At 35.5% G+C, this 18328-nt stretch overlaps 1 protein-coding gene across 1 annotated transcript; it reads right to left on the bottom strand.

Annotated features, from left to right (window-relative positions):
* Positions 1–377: 377 nt before the first annotated feature.
* Positions 378–1031, bottom strand: LOC144979156 (uncharacterized). The gene has a single exon (XM_078925760.1). The coding sequence runs from the start codon at positions 1029–1031 to the stop codon at positions 378–380; it is 654 nt and encodes a 217-aa protein (XP_078781886.1).
* Positions 1032–18328: the final 17297 nt, after the last annotated feature.

The following is an 18328-nucleotide window of genomic DNA, read 5'->3' as shown; positions in this document are numbered from 1 at the left end:
CCCATAAAAGAATGGACGATAATATTATACGTTGGTTTGAGAGTGTTTCAATTAGAACAATGAGCACACAAATATTTGGGCAATTTTTGTTCATAAAAATAACTTTCGATCCAGGCTATTGTAGAAATAGTCAGTAATGATACAATAAAGTAATAACAAAATCCGTGTATAGATTATTGCTAACGTTTAATAGTGGATAGAACTTGGATTGATTGTATGGATCAGAGGACGAACCGTACAAGACTAAGAAAACGGAAGTAAACATTGAATACAATAGAAGTGCGTCGTAGTGCTTAAAATGTAAGACAATGTTCGTGCGAAGCACCGACATAACTGGTCGCCACACTACCCCTCCCCCAGCGGGGCGCAACAGTTGTTCAGCGGAATCTTGGTGGTAGCCGAGATTCTCGACCTGATCGAGTTGTTGTCGCCAGGCGTCTCGTGACAGGGGTCGAATTCACGCGTTTCAGTTGCGTGTCATCTGAATGAGGTAATGTCAATGGTTTTGGGTTGGCTGTTGTGTGGCTGATGTTAGTGTCTGAGTGTGAGAGGTGTGCAGTTTTTAGTCGATCGATGGAAATCTTTTCAGAGCAACCTTTCATGTCCAAAATGAAATATTTGTCCCTTTTGTCAATAATCCGATAAGGGCCGTCGTATGGACGCTGGAGCGGATGTCTGTGCGAGTCAATTCTCACATAAATGTAACCAGTAGATGCCAGGTTGGATGGCACATATGTGGACTGTTGGCCGTGAAACTTGGGGGGTGGTGGTTTCATGGAACGTATTGTGTTTTGTAGCCGCTGAACGAATTCTGACTTTGGTGTAGATGTTTCAGGACCAGTCGACGACAAAAACTCTCCTGGAAGACGAAGGGTTGAACCGTAGACTAAATCAGCGGGGGAACAGCCAGAGTCCTCTCGCCAGGATGTACGAATCCCCAGCAACACAATGGGTATCTCCGAATACCAGTTTGTGCCTGTGGTCCGGGCTTTCAGTGCTGCCTTCAGTTGGCGATGGAATCGTTCAATCATCCCATTTGCTTGAGGGTGATATGCGGTTGTTCGGTTGACGTTGATGCCCAAACACCTGTTGCACTCTGTCCAAAGTGCCGATGTGAATTGTGCGCCACGGTCGGAAGTAATGTTTTCAGGAACACCAAATCGGGAAATCCAATGGTGTATCAAAGCTTGAGCACAGGTAGAAGCATGAGCATCTGGAAGAGGAATTGCCTCTGGTCACCTCGTGAAGCGATCGATGACTGTAAACAAGTAAGTCATACCTTGGCTGATGGGTAGTGGTCCAACGAGATCAACATGGAGGCTACTAAATCGATTCGTTGGTAGTGGCCGGTCGACAAGTGGTGCTCGGGTGTGCCTATGCACTTTGGAAGATTGACAATGATGACACTCTTTACACCATTTACGTATGTCTCTTTTCATCCCATGCCAAACGAAACGTTGACTGATGGCGCGTTGTGTGGGCCGTGCGCCGGCGTGGGAGAGACCGTGAATCTGGTCAAAAATTTGTCGAGTCCATGACGTTGGAAGAATGGGGCGTGTTGCGCCTGTTGAAGTGTCACACAAGACTGTGGATGAACCAAATGGAATGTTCTTAAGTGTAAGACCTGTGGTAGATTTGCGATAAGATTCCATTTCCTGTGAGTGAACCTGGTCATATGCAAGTTTAGTGAAATCAGTAATGGAACAAATGGCTGAGTCTGTGGGCGTCATAATATTAAAACGCGAGAAGGCATCAGCTACCACGTTAAATTGACCTGTGATATGCTGAATATCAGTGGTGAATTCGGCGATGTAAGACAAGTGTCTTGTTTGTCGAGGCGAGCGGTCAGTTTGACTGATGAGAGCGGAGACAAGTGGTTTGTGGTCTGTGAATAATGTAAATGCCCTACCTTCCAGGAAATGCCTGAAGTGTTTGACAGCGCTGTAAGCGGCGAGCAGTTTGCGGTCAAACGCACTGTATTTTTTTGCATTTACTAGCAGTGACTGAATTTCTTCTGCAGTATTTATGTCAAGAGAACTGACAACATAGTCGTACCTTGTCTGATCCTGAGTAATTTTCTTGGTGTTGAACTGTGCCTCCACTCTTGCGAACCAAACCTCCGGTGATTTAGTCCAGAATTCCGGGAGCTTGATGGAGACAGAGTTGATTTGTTGTTCACGGAAGTTGGTGGAAGCAGCAAGAGCCTGTAGTTGGCCTGTCAAATTCGCGACTTGTTGTGAGAGATCTGGTTGAGCCATTTTACGTAATCACGTCGGGGTCACCAATGTAGAAATAGTCAGTAATGATACAATAAAGTAATAACAAAATCCGTGTATAGATTATTGCTAACGTTTAATAGTGGATAGAACTTGGATTGATTGTATGGATCAGAGGACGAACCGTACAAGACTAAGAAAACGGAAGTAAACATTGAATACAATAGAAGTGCGTCGTAGTGCTTAAAATGTAAGACAAATGTTCGTGCGAAGCACCGACATAACTGGTCGCCACACTATCTTATATTTTTCAGGAATGTTGTAGTCGTTCAGAGCCATTCGGCCCAAGGAGCCGGAGCTTCTCCTGGTTTCTATAGCGTGAACGGACAATAGCATTTGCTTGCTACCTTTTAGATAGGACGCTAGTCTATCGCAAAGTACCCTCCGCAAAACCTAACAGACCCATTCACTGTTGGATTGACAGGGGGGGGGGGGGAACAGAAAAAAAATCTCGACTGCACCTGGGATAGATCTCGCTTCCTTTGCGTGTGAAGCGAGTGCTCTACCAACTGAGCTATCGGAACCCCCACAGGAATACGCTTCAACAGTCGTAACGTCTCTTCCCTCGTAATGACGAATGGTAACTTAGTAACACTGGCTCTAAACTATCGGAACAATGGCGAACGCCCTTATGAAATATTTCTCCGACGAGTATAAAAGCGTGTCCAGAGGGGAAACAAAACATTATAAATCTGATCATGTTTTGACTTTTACACATTCTGATCACAAGACATATGAAAAGCTCTAGCCAGCATGAAGAATAAAAAGTACCGATTTTCTTTGTTTAGAACCACTATGGCCACCGTTGCTGGGCGACGTGACATCAAACTATTGAATCCAATTGTGTAGTTTGTAGTATATAATGGTTTCGGTTAGAATTTTAGTGGTTTAAATCTATAATCTTAATATTTTACTTTTGATGGTATTCCTATACTTCAGTCTCTACATTAACCTAACTTCCTTTCCATGGAACGTTGACAATTCTATCGTGCTCTGGAAAAAACTCATATTTAAATATTTGGCCAGAAATCTCGTCCTTTAAATTATAATCATTATTATTATTATTATTATTATTATTATTATTATTATTATTATTATTATTATTATTATTATTATTATTATTATTATTATTATTATTATTATTATTATTATTATTATTATATTATTATTATTATTATTATTATTATTATTATTATTATATTATTACTTATTATTATTATTATTATTATTATTATTATTATATTATTATTATTATTATTATTATTACTATTATTATTATTATTATTATTATTATTATTATTATTATTATTATTAGTAGTAGTAGTATAGTAGTAGTAGTAGTAGTAGTAGTAGTAGTAGTAGTATTATTATATATTATTATTAGTATTATTATTATTATTATTATTGTTATTATTAGTATTATTATTATTACTATTATCATTATTATTATTGTTATAATCATCATCATCATCATCATCATCATCATCATCATCATCATCATCATCATCATCATCATCATCATCATACCCATCATTATCATTAATATTATTATTAATATTATTTTTATTATCATTATTATTATTAATATTATTATGTTATTAAAATCAATCATAACACATATCCTCATCACTTATTGCATCTATCATCATAATCTCATTAGAGTATTATCAGAGTTCATTATTATGTATTGTTTAACCAATGGTTTAGTCGGAAATATTATTCATTACCGATGCGCTGAATGGTGCACGGGGATCTCACGTGAATTATTGACCTCAGCGTTATGGCGGAATAATAAATCAATTTAGAATGTCCATTGGTGCATACAAGTCAGTGGTGCGCCACCCCGCTTTGAAATAAATCCATGATACTTCTGCACTGTTTCTGCTTTTACAACTTCCTTCCGAACCAATCAAATATCGATATTTTGTGCTGTCAATTCATATTCAAGAACTCATATCGCTGATTTCCAAAGGGGGAAAACAACTATAGAGAAAAACTTCATTGAATATTTATTCTTACGAAAGTATTTTATTATTGTCTGTGCTTGCATATTTTTTTATTTTTTTTTTTTTGATTTTTTTTGATTTTTTTTTTTTTGGATCAATTTGATCGAGATATCTTGTTTTTTAATAATTAACCATGAGCAAAACCTTTTGTGAGAATGGCATGCTATGATAATCGATTAAATGCTTGTACCATCGATATCAAATCATTTTCCATAACAAATTATAGAAAAATATAACAATAAATATGTGGTTGTTAGGTTGCGAAAGAAGCACATACTCATTCAAATTCGATCAAGCATCAAATATACTGTCTAGATATTGATATTTTATTAATCAAACGATAAAATTGATCAAAAATTACTGTTAAGTTAATTATTCAAAATTAATGCTCTTGTATGTGTGAACAAAACAAGAACTATTTGGACCCTGATTTTTTAAGTAATTTTGCCATCTATGATGAATTTAAGTAGTATAAATTTTTTTCGCACGTTTTATTCTACTAAAAGTATATTATATACAATGTAAACAACAATAAATGGGAGATCTATTTTGTGGGTTACGTTTTCCAGCTCGAAAAGTTCCTAATCACCAGCCTTGAACGCGAGACCAAACGATTCCAATTTTAGTTGACGTTTTCTTTACTCAAGTCTGCTTCATGCTCATACAGTGGATTGATTCGGGTACTTTTTCAGAGAACACACTTTTCATAATCTGATGTATAATGGTGTGTTTTTTAATTGGTTAACCTTCTCCTTACCAGCAATTTTCAAATTTTTTCCCAAAACTTCACATCCACCCAACACAAAGACAGATATTTCTTACTCAAACAGAAAAACAACAAGCACATTCTATGCATACTGTTGTTCGACAAAACGAGATCTATTAATAGAATGTCGAGTTTTTATAGTTATAGCAGAAAGAAATGAAATCTGGATGAGAAAAGTGACGGTTGCATCGTAACAAATGTGACGATTTCTCATTAGATGGTAAGGAGAGGGTTATCAGTTACAATCTAGAACATGAGTCAATCTTTTAAAAAACAAACTCAGTAACCCTTCCAGTAGTTGGAATGTCAACAAAAGTTTCTAAAAATAAAAGTCCCCATCTTTCGTAGAGCGTAGCACCCACCACTTTCAACCGGCAAGAGTCTACCCTATTCATGATATTATTGACTCTCGCCCTTTCTTGATAGAAGTATATTATTCCGAGTTCGAAACAAACGTTAGGTCTCTGGACACCTGCCCACGACTGGAAAAGCAACAATACAAGGGATCCATGCCATCGTGTGTTGTTCGCTGAAGGTAAGGTGGTAGACTCTATCGCCACAAAGGACATTTTTTTGCAAAGGTAAGGGGAGTGAGTGACAGATAAAGGAAGGGGTGAAAGAATGAGGGATCCCAGGTTTGAGATATTTTTGCGAAGATGAGGGTCATTTAAATCGATCGATATTTGAAGACATTTCTATCGCCACAATTTAGAAAAAATATGGTATTCCAGGTATGGCAGTGCTGAACCTTTCACTTTGTCCCAAACAAGTTCAAACGAGTGGTAGGATGTGAGTAAAACGCTGACGTGTCCAAATGGTGAATTATCTTGTCTATTTGTCACACTGCTTGACAAGGGATAAGGGTTCTGTTTTCACTGAAGTATTGAATTGAGCTTTGAATTGAGCTTTATAAAGCGCAATATCCACTAAATGTGCTCAAGCGCTTTACAAGGGGTAAACAGCAACATTTAACATGTAGGATGGGACATGACGCCTGTTAGGCTATATTACAATATTTTGGACAAAGACAACGCTGTTAACGGCCAGTTACGCATTTTACACCTGAGTACGGTGAGAAAATGTGAGTAAAGAGCCTTTTCCAAGGACTCAACTATGCGCCGAGCGCGAGGCTCGAACCCAGGACCTTCCGATCCGAAAGCGAGTGGCATACCACTAGACCACATAGCCGCACAAGTCATCTGCAAATGTGATTTTTTTCGAATGAACCCGTTCTTTTATAATAATAATAATATAATAATAATAATAATAATAATAATAATAATAATAATAATAATAATAATAATAATAATAATAATAATAATAATAATAATAATAATAATAATAATCTTTATTGTCCAAATTAAAGGTAATTCATGTGAGGTAAACAATGCTCAGTTTGGTTCATGGTATGAACATCAACAGTTTACAAATACAGACACAGCCATACACGAACATATACGCTTGCACAGTGTTTCTACACATGTATACAAAAGAAATGAGCGCATACATACATACATACATACATACAACATACATACATACATACATACATACAACATACATAAATACATACATACATACATACATACATACATACATATCAAAACATTTTATTATCAGACATAATACATACATAATACATAACAACAGTACATACTACATTACATAATACATTCACAAAATAAGACAGACAGAACATAGATATATTGCTGGAACAGCAGATAACTATTTAAAAATGTTTTATTAAGAGAAGATGGGATGATTGTGAGATTGAATGAATGTGATGATGATGATATATATGATGATGATAGTGATGATGCGATGATTATGATGATGATGAGATGATGATGATGATGAGATGAAGATGATGATGATGATGTGATGTATGATGATGAGGGAAATGATGATCGATGATAATGATGATGAATGAGATGATGAATGAATGGTGCATATGTGGATGATGGAGACGGACGGAAATCGATGAGAGATTCACGCCACTGCTGCAATGATATTTCATTCTTCTACATTTTTACAAAATTTGTTAAGTAATTTATGCGTTGAATGAATATGCTTATGTCGATTTGTCATAATTATTCTTCTAATACGTTAGAGCTAGAAGTTGAATTTTTCTCACGGATAACTATTTCTTGATGTTAAAATTTCTCAACTGGATAATATAATTGGTATGGTTCTAAGTCGGTAGTTAATTATGTTAAGCCTCTCTGAAGTATGTTTAGTTTGGATTTTTCTTTTTTTTCCACAGCTTCCATACCACATTGTAATGCCAAATGAAACGATACTCAATATTAATGACTTGCAGATTTGTATCATGGTCTTTCTGTTCAAATTGAAAGGCCTGAATTTTCTGAGTATATACAAGCGCTGTTTACATTTTTTGATGACATTGTTGGTGTGCAATTCAAATCTTAGACTGTTATCTATAGTTACACCAAGGTATTTAAACGTTTCAACAATTTCAACCGCCTGATTGTTAATTTTTGTTATTTGTCTTGCTCTTTTTCCTATTTTTCTGTGATCAAACAGTTGTTCCTTTGTTTTTGTTACATTGAGCTCTAGACAGTTATCGACACACCATTTGCTGAATTTACTAACTTGCTCAGTGTATTTAAATTCGGAAACGAAATCATTGAGCAGGCCGAGTATAGCGGTGTCATCAGCATACTTGATGAGTTGGCAGTTATCAAAGCTAGCCACACAATCGTTTGTATTGAGGATGTAAAGTAGAGGTGAGCTTACACACCCTTGTGGGCATCCGTTTGAAAGAGTTTTTACTGATGATATATTTGAGCCAACTCTGACATGTTGGGGGCGATCGATGAGAAAGTCGTTATACCAGTTGATGAGGTAATGGGGAAGGTTTAGAGCATGCAGTTTACTGATTAATATGTTGGTTTTCATGGCATTGTGATCGAATATATTGGTATCTCATCATCTGGACTCCCAATAATCTGATAAGACGCATTATCCATTATTATGATCGATGGTCTATCAAGAGCAGGGAGATTTGTGTCTGCTATTCATTTATTGAACACCTCACCATTCATCTTCGAGTAGTAATCTCGATTGTTCAGTTATATGAGACAGGAGTTGAAGATCTGAATGAGTCTTTGATTTTCATTGTTTTTGTTTGTTTTGTTTTTTACAGCACTTGCGACACATTAAGGTCATATCAGTGCCAGTAAAAAGGAAGAAAATGGGATAGAAATATGTTCTATAATTAAAATTAAAGCACTCAAGAAAAGGTAAGACAAAGGGAAATTGGTTCAAATAGGAAACAGATGTAGATTTCAAGAGCACGTTATCAAAGTTCTTAGTTTGAGATCACCTAAATGTCTCATTTTGACATTAAGCACGGGTCCAAACTAAGAGGAACACACTCAAATGTTTGCAAATCATATAAAACATGTAAATGAAACATAACACAGGGCATAACAAAGAGATGATTTACAAGGAAAAACATTTCATCTCACAAAACTAACTATACATTCGACTGTTTCCCTCTCAGCCAGGGTATCCGACCAGGGCCGGGACAAAACCAAATAACCTCATTCCACGACAAGGACAGAAAGCAGGTTGGAAAACAGATATAGGGATAGAAGACACAGCAATACCTCCATGCCCACTATGGGAAGTCGGGAACCCAAACTCGGCTTGATTTTTCATCCAGCATGAGCCGGGATAATGCTGTGACGGTTTTTTGATGTAAATGTTGCTGCTCGAAGCTAGAAGAAATAAATAATAATGTGAAATTGAATGTAAACTTCAATTTATTTACAAAAACAGAGTAAATTAACGTTTCGGGTTTCCCATTTATCAACAAAACAGGATGAATGAAACACTACAGATGAATGAGATAATGTGATAGTGGCGTAGTGAAGATGAATAAACAAAACATTGGTTGGCAGGAAATAGTATGCTCCTTTGTAAGGAAGCACGAATTAAAATAGAATACTAGATATTTCTAAAAGGTGCGCAATTAATTAAGTGAAAAGAGGGGAGGCGGAGAGGAACTGTGTAACATTGCCATTCGGAAGTATAACGGACAAACACACACAACTACGTGTAACCGTTATCGTTTATAGTCTGGTTAATACCATTTAGTGAGACTTTCTAATAAACATGAATGGCAAAAAACAATAACAAAGGCCTGAGTGACGTCAACTTTGTTCTATCTATATGTCCCATGTTGCTGTTGGTCAGGGACACCTTGTAAAGCGCTGTGAGCACGTTTAGAGGATATTGCACTATATAAATGCGCTGTTAAAAAAAAATTAACCCTTGATTATGAAATGATTTCAAGACCTGTTTTCGGATGACACACTTGTCGAAAGAATCGATTTTCAAGTAATGACAAAACGAAAATTTCGGAAAAAAAGGCCGAGAACAAAATTTGATAGATCGTTTGCTTGTTTCGGCCCCAAGATTTGGAATGAACTACCACGTGGTCTGAGGGAGTGTAAGTCTTTACCTGCCTTTAAAAAGAATCCCAAGACAAATCTTTATTAAATTTGCTTTGATTGACGCTATGATTTGGCTATGAATTCATTGCATTGCCTTTTTTTTCCACTCAAAATTGGTAATTTATATTCTAAAGTGCCCAGAGTCTGTGTTTTACACGAGAATGAGCGCTGTATAAATGTGTATTATTATTATTATTATTATTATTATTATTTTATTATATTAATTATTATTATTTATTATTATTATTATTATTATTATTTATTATTATTATTATTATTATTATTATTTATTATATTATTATTATTATTATTATTATTATTATATTATTATTATTATTATCATTATTATTATTATATTATTATTATTATTATTATTATCATTATTATTTATTATTATTATTATTATTATTATTATTATTATTATTATTATTATTATTATTATTATATAATATATAGATATAAATTTCTTGTAATTTTCTTGAGACCAAATGATGTTTTAAAAGCGCCTAAACCCATTTTGTCTACTAGATCTATATTTTTGTGATAGAACGTTCCCTGGTTTTTATAGGATACAAAGTGTACCTGTAATCGTCTATTCTTGTGAATGATTGAATTATTTTATGGATGCTACAGTGTCTGGAAATTGTAGGTGCTCTATCTATTGCTTGAGGGCACTGATCAAAAACCTCTTGACAGTATTAAAACAGTAATGACACAGTTTAAATCCAATAGAAATTATCACAGCAGCAAGATGAGTATATCTTTTGTTAATAAATGTCAAGTAATTAATGGTATTCTTTTAGAACCGTCAACTGGGGTAACTTTGTTTAAAGGGGAAACTTTGCCTCTTAAATTTTGGACAACTAAGAGATTGTTTTGTTTTGAGGCAATTATTTCCTTTGATCAATATGCAAGACTTTTAACTGCAACAAAGATGAAATTATTCAAAATGCTCCAAATTTACAACGGCAAAGTTTCCCCTTGAGACAAAGTTATCCGAATCGACGGTACTCTTTTCTTTTTTCCTCGAAATCTGTTTTTACGATTCAGATATTGCCAGTAACGGGTCGCGTCGATTGTGATGAGAAAGCCAAGCGGAAGTAAACACAGCAGTACCGCTACAGCACCCATGGTCTGACTTTCAGGACGGTTATCTCCAGCAGACACTTTCCTGTTTCTCTTTGAAGACAGTCCTCGAGTGTCCACTTTGAGTCCCTTTTGTATTTTGGAGATAATTCCAGCAAGTTCTCTCTTTGTCGGGTTGAAGTTAACTTTTGCAGTGGTGCAGCTACATGGACAGAGGTTCTTTGGGACGACGGAGCCATTTTTGGGTGATGATACGTTCTTCAGGAAATTTATTGACACTTGTAATACAGGCTTGGGACAAAGACATAGTAACTTGTCTACCGCAAAGTCTATTTTTGTTTGGGAGTCATCCATCACATATGAAGGCCGACTTACTTTTATCTCAGCAAAACAGTTCTTTTGAAAATTCTGATTTGAACAGTGTTGTGATATTCTATTGATGTTCAAGTTAGTGATTATCGATATACTTTTTGATGAATTGGTATCTAGCAATCGATAAAGTTTCGCCAGTTCCTTGATATGACATATGTTATTAAGAGAGAAGTCTTTATTCTTACCATCATGAGAGACATGATATATCGTGTTATTGACAATATTGTCCTTCAATCGATTTAAATTGACTGTGCTTTTCATATATCCAAAATGTTGACAAATGTAATGATTTTTATCCGCGCAAGCTGCCTTAGAAAAAATGTTGCTCACCTTGTTGTAAGCAGTACAGCCTTTATCGTTAACCCAGTATTGACTAAAAGAGGCGATTAGATTCACTGTTATAAATGAATTTTTTAATACATACTTTGCATTAACCTTGAACAAATCACCTCCAGCATTCCGACATTTTCCCACAGCGCCAGTGTAAGATTCCTTGTCAACGTTTTCAACGAGCAGGCACGTGCTGCCCCATTGTGACGTATCAGTGACGTAAGAGGTGTAACCGTGAGGACAAGTCAACACAAGATGATCCGTAGACGGGTTTTTCCAGCATATTGAGGGTAGTTTATAATAACATTGCCTATCAGAATATAAGTATAAGTCTCGACGGTGGTGGAGTGTACCACAGAATTCATCTTTGTAATATGTGAACCAAGTCGGTGTCGAATCCTTCAGAATTTTCCCGTTCAACCAACCAAAAACTTTTTTGCCATGTCTATCTGTCATTTTCAACCCAATCCAAAATCGAGCGTGTGTGCTGATGGTTGGAGCAATTAGACCTGAAAATAATTAATAGAAATTTAAATATCATAATACACATGTGCAAAATGCTTACTCTAAATTATGCAATACTGTGGGAATAGAGGTTTCACATTTGGTAATGTCATTTTGTTTTTTTGTTGTTTTTTGTTCTTTTCTTTTTTCTTTTTTAAATTTTGTTTGTATCTATTTCTTCGGGTTCATTCTTTTTTTTTGGAAAGAGTGGGGGGGGGGGGGGGGGGGGCGCTTGCAACAAAATAATTTGTCCTTTTTGTCTTTGTTTTGGAGAATGTTATATTCATTAATCTTCAGTCATAGTGCGCATATTTTGGATGCTTATTATTTATTTTAGTGTGAAGAATAACGCTTTCAAAATCACTTATGCTCGGCATAGGCTTCAACAGTCGTGACGTCATTTCCCTCGTAATGACGCATAGTAACTTAGTAACTGGTTCTCAACTATGGAACAATAGCGGACGACGAGCATAAACGTGTATCCAGAGAAAAATATAATAAATCTGATCATGTTTTGACTTTTATACATTCTGGTCGCATGACATGTGAAAAACAGTACTAGCCAGCATGAAGAAAAAAAAGTGCCGATTTTCTTTGTTTAGAACCAAGCTCCTGGTTGCAGGGCGGACGTGACATCAGACCATTGAATCCTTTTGCGGGATAGCAACAAACTGCAATCTACGTCGCGTCATTTATGACGATTGATTTATTAATTTTCTCTCTATTCCACCAGCATTACATTCTGTAATTAAATGTATCGAGCATTCTTAAAACTACCTGAAAAAGGCTTCACTAACCCATAGACCAGTGGAATACGTGACCTATCGCCTTAAAACGGCATTATGTCAAGTTGACTAAGATGCTGACAAATTAATCCATGTCCACAGATATTAGACTTGCGATGGTTTTATATGTTTTATTGAAAGAAATGGATATAATATTCTGAAAGGCTCCAACCAAGATATCATGTTTTTGAGCAGTTTGTCTCGAACTTGCCTTTTTTTTTGGATCTGGATCATCCCGCCATAGTAGTCCTTCAGAGCCATTCGGTCCATGGAACCGGAGTTTATCCCGGTTTCTGTAGCGTGAAACGGACAACAGCAATTGCTTGCTATCCTTTCGATGGGACGCTAGTCTATCGCAAAGTACTTTCCGCCAAATCGAACGGACTCAGATACCCATTCACTGCTGGATGGATGGGGCGGGGGGTGGGGGGAGGTGGGATCATAAAAATATCTCGACTGCACCCGGGATCGATCTCTGTCCCTTTGCATGTGAAGCGAGTGCTCTACCAACTGAGCTATGAGGACCCCCGCCCCATCCCGCCATACTAATGTTTTACACCCCGAATCACACATTTCATATTATTATGCTTTGTAAAACCGTTTACTTACGTATAACATATTGCTTTGCTTCGTCCTTATCGAGAGACACCAAGTCACCACCACTCTTTTGACACATTTGTCTAGCATCCTCAAATGTCTTTGCATCGACTTGTACCTTGTAGCACATTTTGTCTCGTCTGTTCATTATCCAGCCCTCACCGGGACAAAATTCCGATTCAAAAAAGTCATGTTCACATATGTACTGATCATTAACATTACAGTATTTATCATCCCAACCATATTTTCCGTATAGTTGTCCACACGTCTCGGCGTCCTCTCTTCCAGTGAGCTGATAGTCAGGTTGGTTAGGAAACCAGTTGTGATATGTCAGTGACTTTCCTTCAATCCACTTGTAAGAATATTTTGGGTTTTCTGATGGGCTGTGAGTGTTCTTTAGACCTATCCAGTAATTTATATTGGATCTCAGAAACCCTAGGATGAAAGAATAATAGGACTTGTCGGGTATGACGACCAAGTCACCTCCATCTTTCTGACAAGCAGCCCTGGCCTTTATCCAATTGGTTCTGACGTTGTGGAAAGCTCGGATGCATTTCTTTGTTCGCGTGTAAGAGGAATAACCGGAAGTACATATAGGGTATATCTTGATTGATGATGAGCTCTTGTTTTTAACGCAACTATGATTGTTTTCGTTTGATGATGGAATATCCTGAAGAATGATTTCAGCTGTGGAATAAAAGAAGTTCGGTTTCAATTTAAATGTTTTTAGAAAATAAATATGAATATCTTTATAGCAAAACTCCAAGGTTAACCCTGCTAAATATGCTTTACGATATATATATATATATATATATAATATATATATATATATATATATATATATTATATATATATATATATATATATATAAGGTGCGAGGAGACAAAATTGGAAAACAGTGTGCGTTGTTTCAATACGAAGAAAAGATCAGAAACAGTCGAAAATATGCAAGTAACAAGAACAATACCCTAAGTTAATACTTTCTATGTTTGATTTAAAATCTATGATAGGTTAAGAAACAATGCCGGTTATATCAAACTTGTATAAAAATTACGATATCGAAATTTTCCAAACTTGCGTCTTGTTTTTAGCAGTATTGTGTGACTGGCGTGGAACTTTACCTCGTCTCGTTGAAATCCAAATGGCATATTGGGATAACTTCTATTTAAAAATTTTCCTTTTATCAATGTTAGGTGATTTTCAATACGAAGCAGAAATCCTTTTGATGGAGTTCTAAAGATTAAATGGACTCCAATGAGTCCTGACTTTAATCCAATGGACCACAGCATAATATGGACAAGGAGGTCTAACAGTGTATAAGAATCGTACAACGTTTTACACAAAAGCAGAGCTAAAAGAGTCAATTCAAATTTCATGGAATCGAATCATTATCTAAGACTTACGAAAATCAAATGGATCTTGGGGGAAAAGGCTACGCAAAGTCATTAAGCAACATGGGGGTCAACAGTTCACATTAAAATTTGAGAATTACGTCAAAATCTTCTATATGGCAAATTTGAGATTTATCTTTTTATTCAATGGTCAAATAGTCTCAATATATTGCTCAATAAAAAAAAGTCAGAAATTTCGTATACATAAAGTGGTCCGTATATCAGACCTGTGTATTTAAACGTCGGCCATAGCCAAACGTCATATTCAGAGAGTGTTGAGAAACTATATCATTATTTGTCCGGTTAATGCAAGACAACTCTGGATAAACTCTTTTTTTCCATGAGGGACTGTAAGAGACAGCGAGACACAAATGTGACCTGTCCATTCATAATGGTAATATGTCAAGTTTTATTTAGATGTTGAAAAATGAATAAAATTAAATAAATAGATAGAATAAAATTCCCTTTATTCATCTCAAAGGGGAAATTTTTCTCTAGGGTCTATTCCAAGGAAAGACTGGGATAACACAGGCGTCAGCCGCAGTGCAGCGCCGTAAATTGAGCTAAAGACATAAACATGTACTCACCAAAAGACACTTTATTATCAAATCCACCTGTAGCAATCCACACGATCAGAAAAACAGTTGTCACCAACGCTTGTGAAGCCATCTGAAGGAATGACGTCGACCTCGATCAGTTCCTTGTTACTATTTTGAGACGACCGTCTGTTGGTGATTAGTTCTCACTATAATGGATCAATTAGACTATAATTGTATAACGTTTGTGTTGTGTTTTCTTTTATCTGCGAGCAGGTGTTTTTAATATTTTACTTAATCACATATCATCTATATTTCAGCAAATTGAATACTTTTAAGATATATAAGCTATATATACTGAACTTAGACTTTTAATATTCTTTGCCAACTTTTCATTTAATTTCTTTACATTTCATATTTCTTTTACATATTACTGAATTGTGTTGTGATACAGAATTATAATTTCCATACAAGGATGAATGAAGTATATCTTATCTTATCTTATTTGATGTCATTTGAGAACGTGTTCAGATTACGGATTTTGTGATTAGTTCTCATTAACAGACTCAATTTTAAAGAAATCTCGTAGTTGTTGTTTTTTTAATTTATGGTCAAAAATTGATTTGGAGGGCAGAAGTGGTGAGTATTATATTCAAACGAATAGCAACAATTACCTCTTTGGCCCAAAACGGTCTATTGAAAGGTAATCCCATACAATATGATAACATTACTTACCGTCTCCAAACTGTATCTTGTCCGTTTGAATTGTACCCCGATTAGTGAATTAAAAAAGAAAGATTTTTTTAGAATTTGAGCGTTTATAGCGCAATATCCACTAAACGTGCTCAAAGCGCTTTACAAAAGGTCCTTGAGCAACAGCAACACGAAACAAGTAGAACGAGCCTGTTAAGCAATATTACATTTTTTTTCTGACAAAGACAAAGCTGTTAACGGCCAAGTACTCATTTTACACCTGAGTACGATGAGAGAGTGTGAATAAAGAGCCTTTTCCAAGGAATCAATGAAGTTAGGCTCGAACCCAGGATCTTCCTATCCGAAAGCGAGTGTCATACCACAAGACCAAATAGCGGCACGATATTAGAATTAAGATTATTAAAAAATGCCAAATTTGATCTATCATTTTCTTTCTCATTTATATTATGATTTTTGCTATTTATATTCATTTGATATGCCCTTTGCTTTATACATTCGAGAGATTCAATTTATTACAAAATGCCTATAATTTGCAACGTAATGTTACAACTATCCTTTTTCGGACACATAGTAAGGAAAGATAAGAATGAATACCTGGCAAGTTGTGGGAAAATACCTGGTAAACGCGCCCGGGGGAGACAAAGAAAAACACTCATAGACCAACTGAAGGGCTTCACCAACCTAACAATCCAAGAGCTGTTTGAAAAAGCAAGAGACAGGGAGGAATGGAGAGAGATAATTCATGCAGTATCCGAAGCCTGGACCAGGCATGGAACCTAGAAGAAGAAGTTACAATGCATGATTCGTCGAAATCAAATAATATTATGTTGGTGAGCTCTCTATCTATGGCATTCTTAAAAATATGAATAAGAATTGTTTAGCTCAAACTTTAGATTATTCCAAATACGCGTCAACAGTCGTAACGTCACTTCCCTCGTAAAGACGCATGGTAACTTAGTAACTGGCTCTAAACTATCGGAACAAGGGCGGACGCCCTTATGAAATATTTCTCCGACGAGCATAAAAGCGTATCCAGAGGGAAAAAAAAACATTAAAAATCTGATCATGTTTTGACTTTTACACATTCTGATCACAAGACATGAAAAGTTCTATAAAAGCTCTATAAAAGTTCTATATAAAATGTACCGATTTTCTTTGTTTAGAACCACGATGGCCGCCGTTGCTGGGCGACGTGACATCACACAATTGAATCCAATTGCTACAGTTCTTGGAATTAGAGCTCTTTTCCCTATAGAAGAATTACAACTTTAAACATATATCTTAAACCCATTTCCCCTAGTATTTGTAGCATGCGAATAATTTTTAAAGATCAATATAATCCATACTGTAAGAAGCGTGCACGATATATATATATATATATATATATATATATATATATATATATATATATATATATATATATATATATATATAATAATAACACCTCTTATTCTATCTACAATATTTTATTGAAGGAAAATTTAGATACTTCAATCTTTATAAATAAGATAGATGTCGAACTATTTTCAGGCAAAAGTCTTCTAGTGCGTCATTGTATGTTCTCATATAGTTCGATATAAACTGGGTATCATCTAGCGTCCGCTTGTAAGAACATGTTACACGTCATTTCAATCCGGTGATATGTTGTGATGGACCGGTTACTAAAAATTGCACATAGCAAATGAACAATGAAAATATTATCAATTCTAACTCTTTCTTTTAAGAGATAAAGTTTATTCCGTTTAAACTGTAATGATGTTAGAGGACATGATTCGGTATATTTTAGCATACGATTCCATTTTAGTCTGGTTATCTATTCCGAAATAACACTAGATCGATACAGCGGGTTACAAATATTATCTTGAAACGTTTAACGAATGACTATTTGTGTGTGTACGTGTGAAAATTTAATAACATAATGCACTTTTGAGCTCAATCTATTTGTGGTACATATAATTTGGTATTTTTAGAAACTAGGGGAGATTCCGCAATATTTGCGGAGAAATGAAGGCTATTTAGAACAGGCACTCGTCAATTTCAATTATTATATTATGACATTGTGGAAATTAGCATAGATCGATATTAATCGTTTGTGCCATTAACGATCAAAATCGGCCTGGTAGTAAATTATGTAGGTGCGTGCAAACGTATCTGTCAACATGGCGGTCAGATGACGATTCATAACATCAAAGGATAGATCCTTATGCCCAAGCAGATTTTATAAATAATTTTTTGAGTCAATTGTGATAGAATAACCCTTAATATTAAAACGGATAGCAAGTTACTCGTAGATCAATCTGTAAAAAAATGTTTTATGATTTTAGATATGCCCGTAATTCTGATCTACGTTTATGAGTATTTCTCACTAAACAGTATTAACCAGACTTTAAACGACCAAGATTACACATAATTTTGTGTCCGTTATATTTCAGGATGGCAATGGTATTAGTTTCTTAGCCAAGCGCATACTATCTACAAAATAAA

This window comes from Berghia stephanieae, chromosome 9, assembly GCF_034508935.2.
Source record: "Berghia stephanieae isolate SIO BIC M18660-M18661 chromosome 9, UCSD_Bste_1.3, whole genome shotgun sequence".
Classification (NCBI taxonomy): domain Eukaryota; kingdom Metazoa; phylum Mollusca; class Gastropoda; order Nudibranchia; family Aeolidiidae; genus Berghia; species Berghia stephanieae.
The sequence above is the reverse complement of the archived record's forward strand: the minus strand, read 5'-3'. Positions and strand labels throughout refer to the sequence as shown.

Excerpts from the sequence above, each read along its gene's own strand:
- LOC144979156 (XM_078925760.1), bottom strand. The coding sequence starts at position 1,031 with ATGATTGAACGATTCCATCGCCAACTGAAGGCAGCACTGAAAGCCCGG.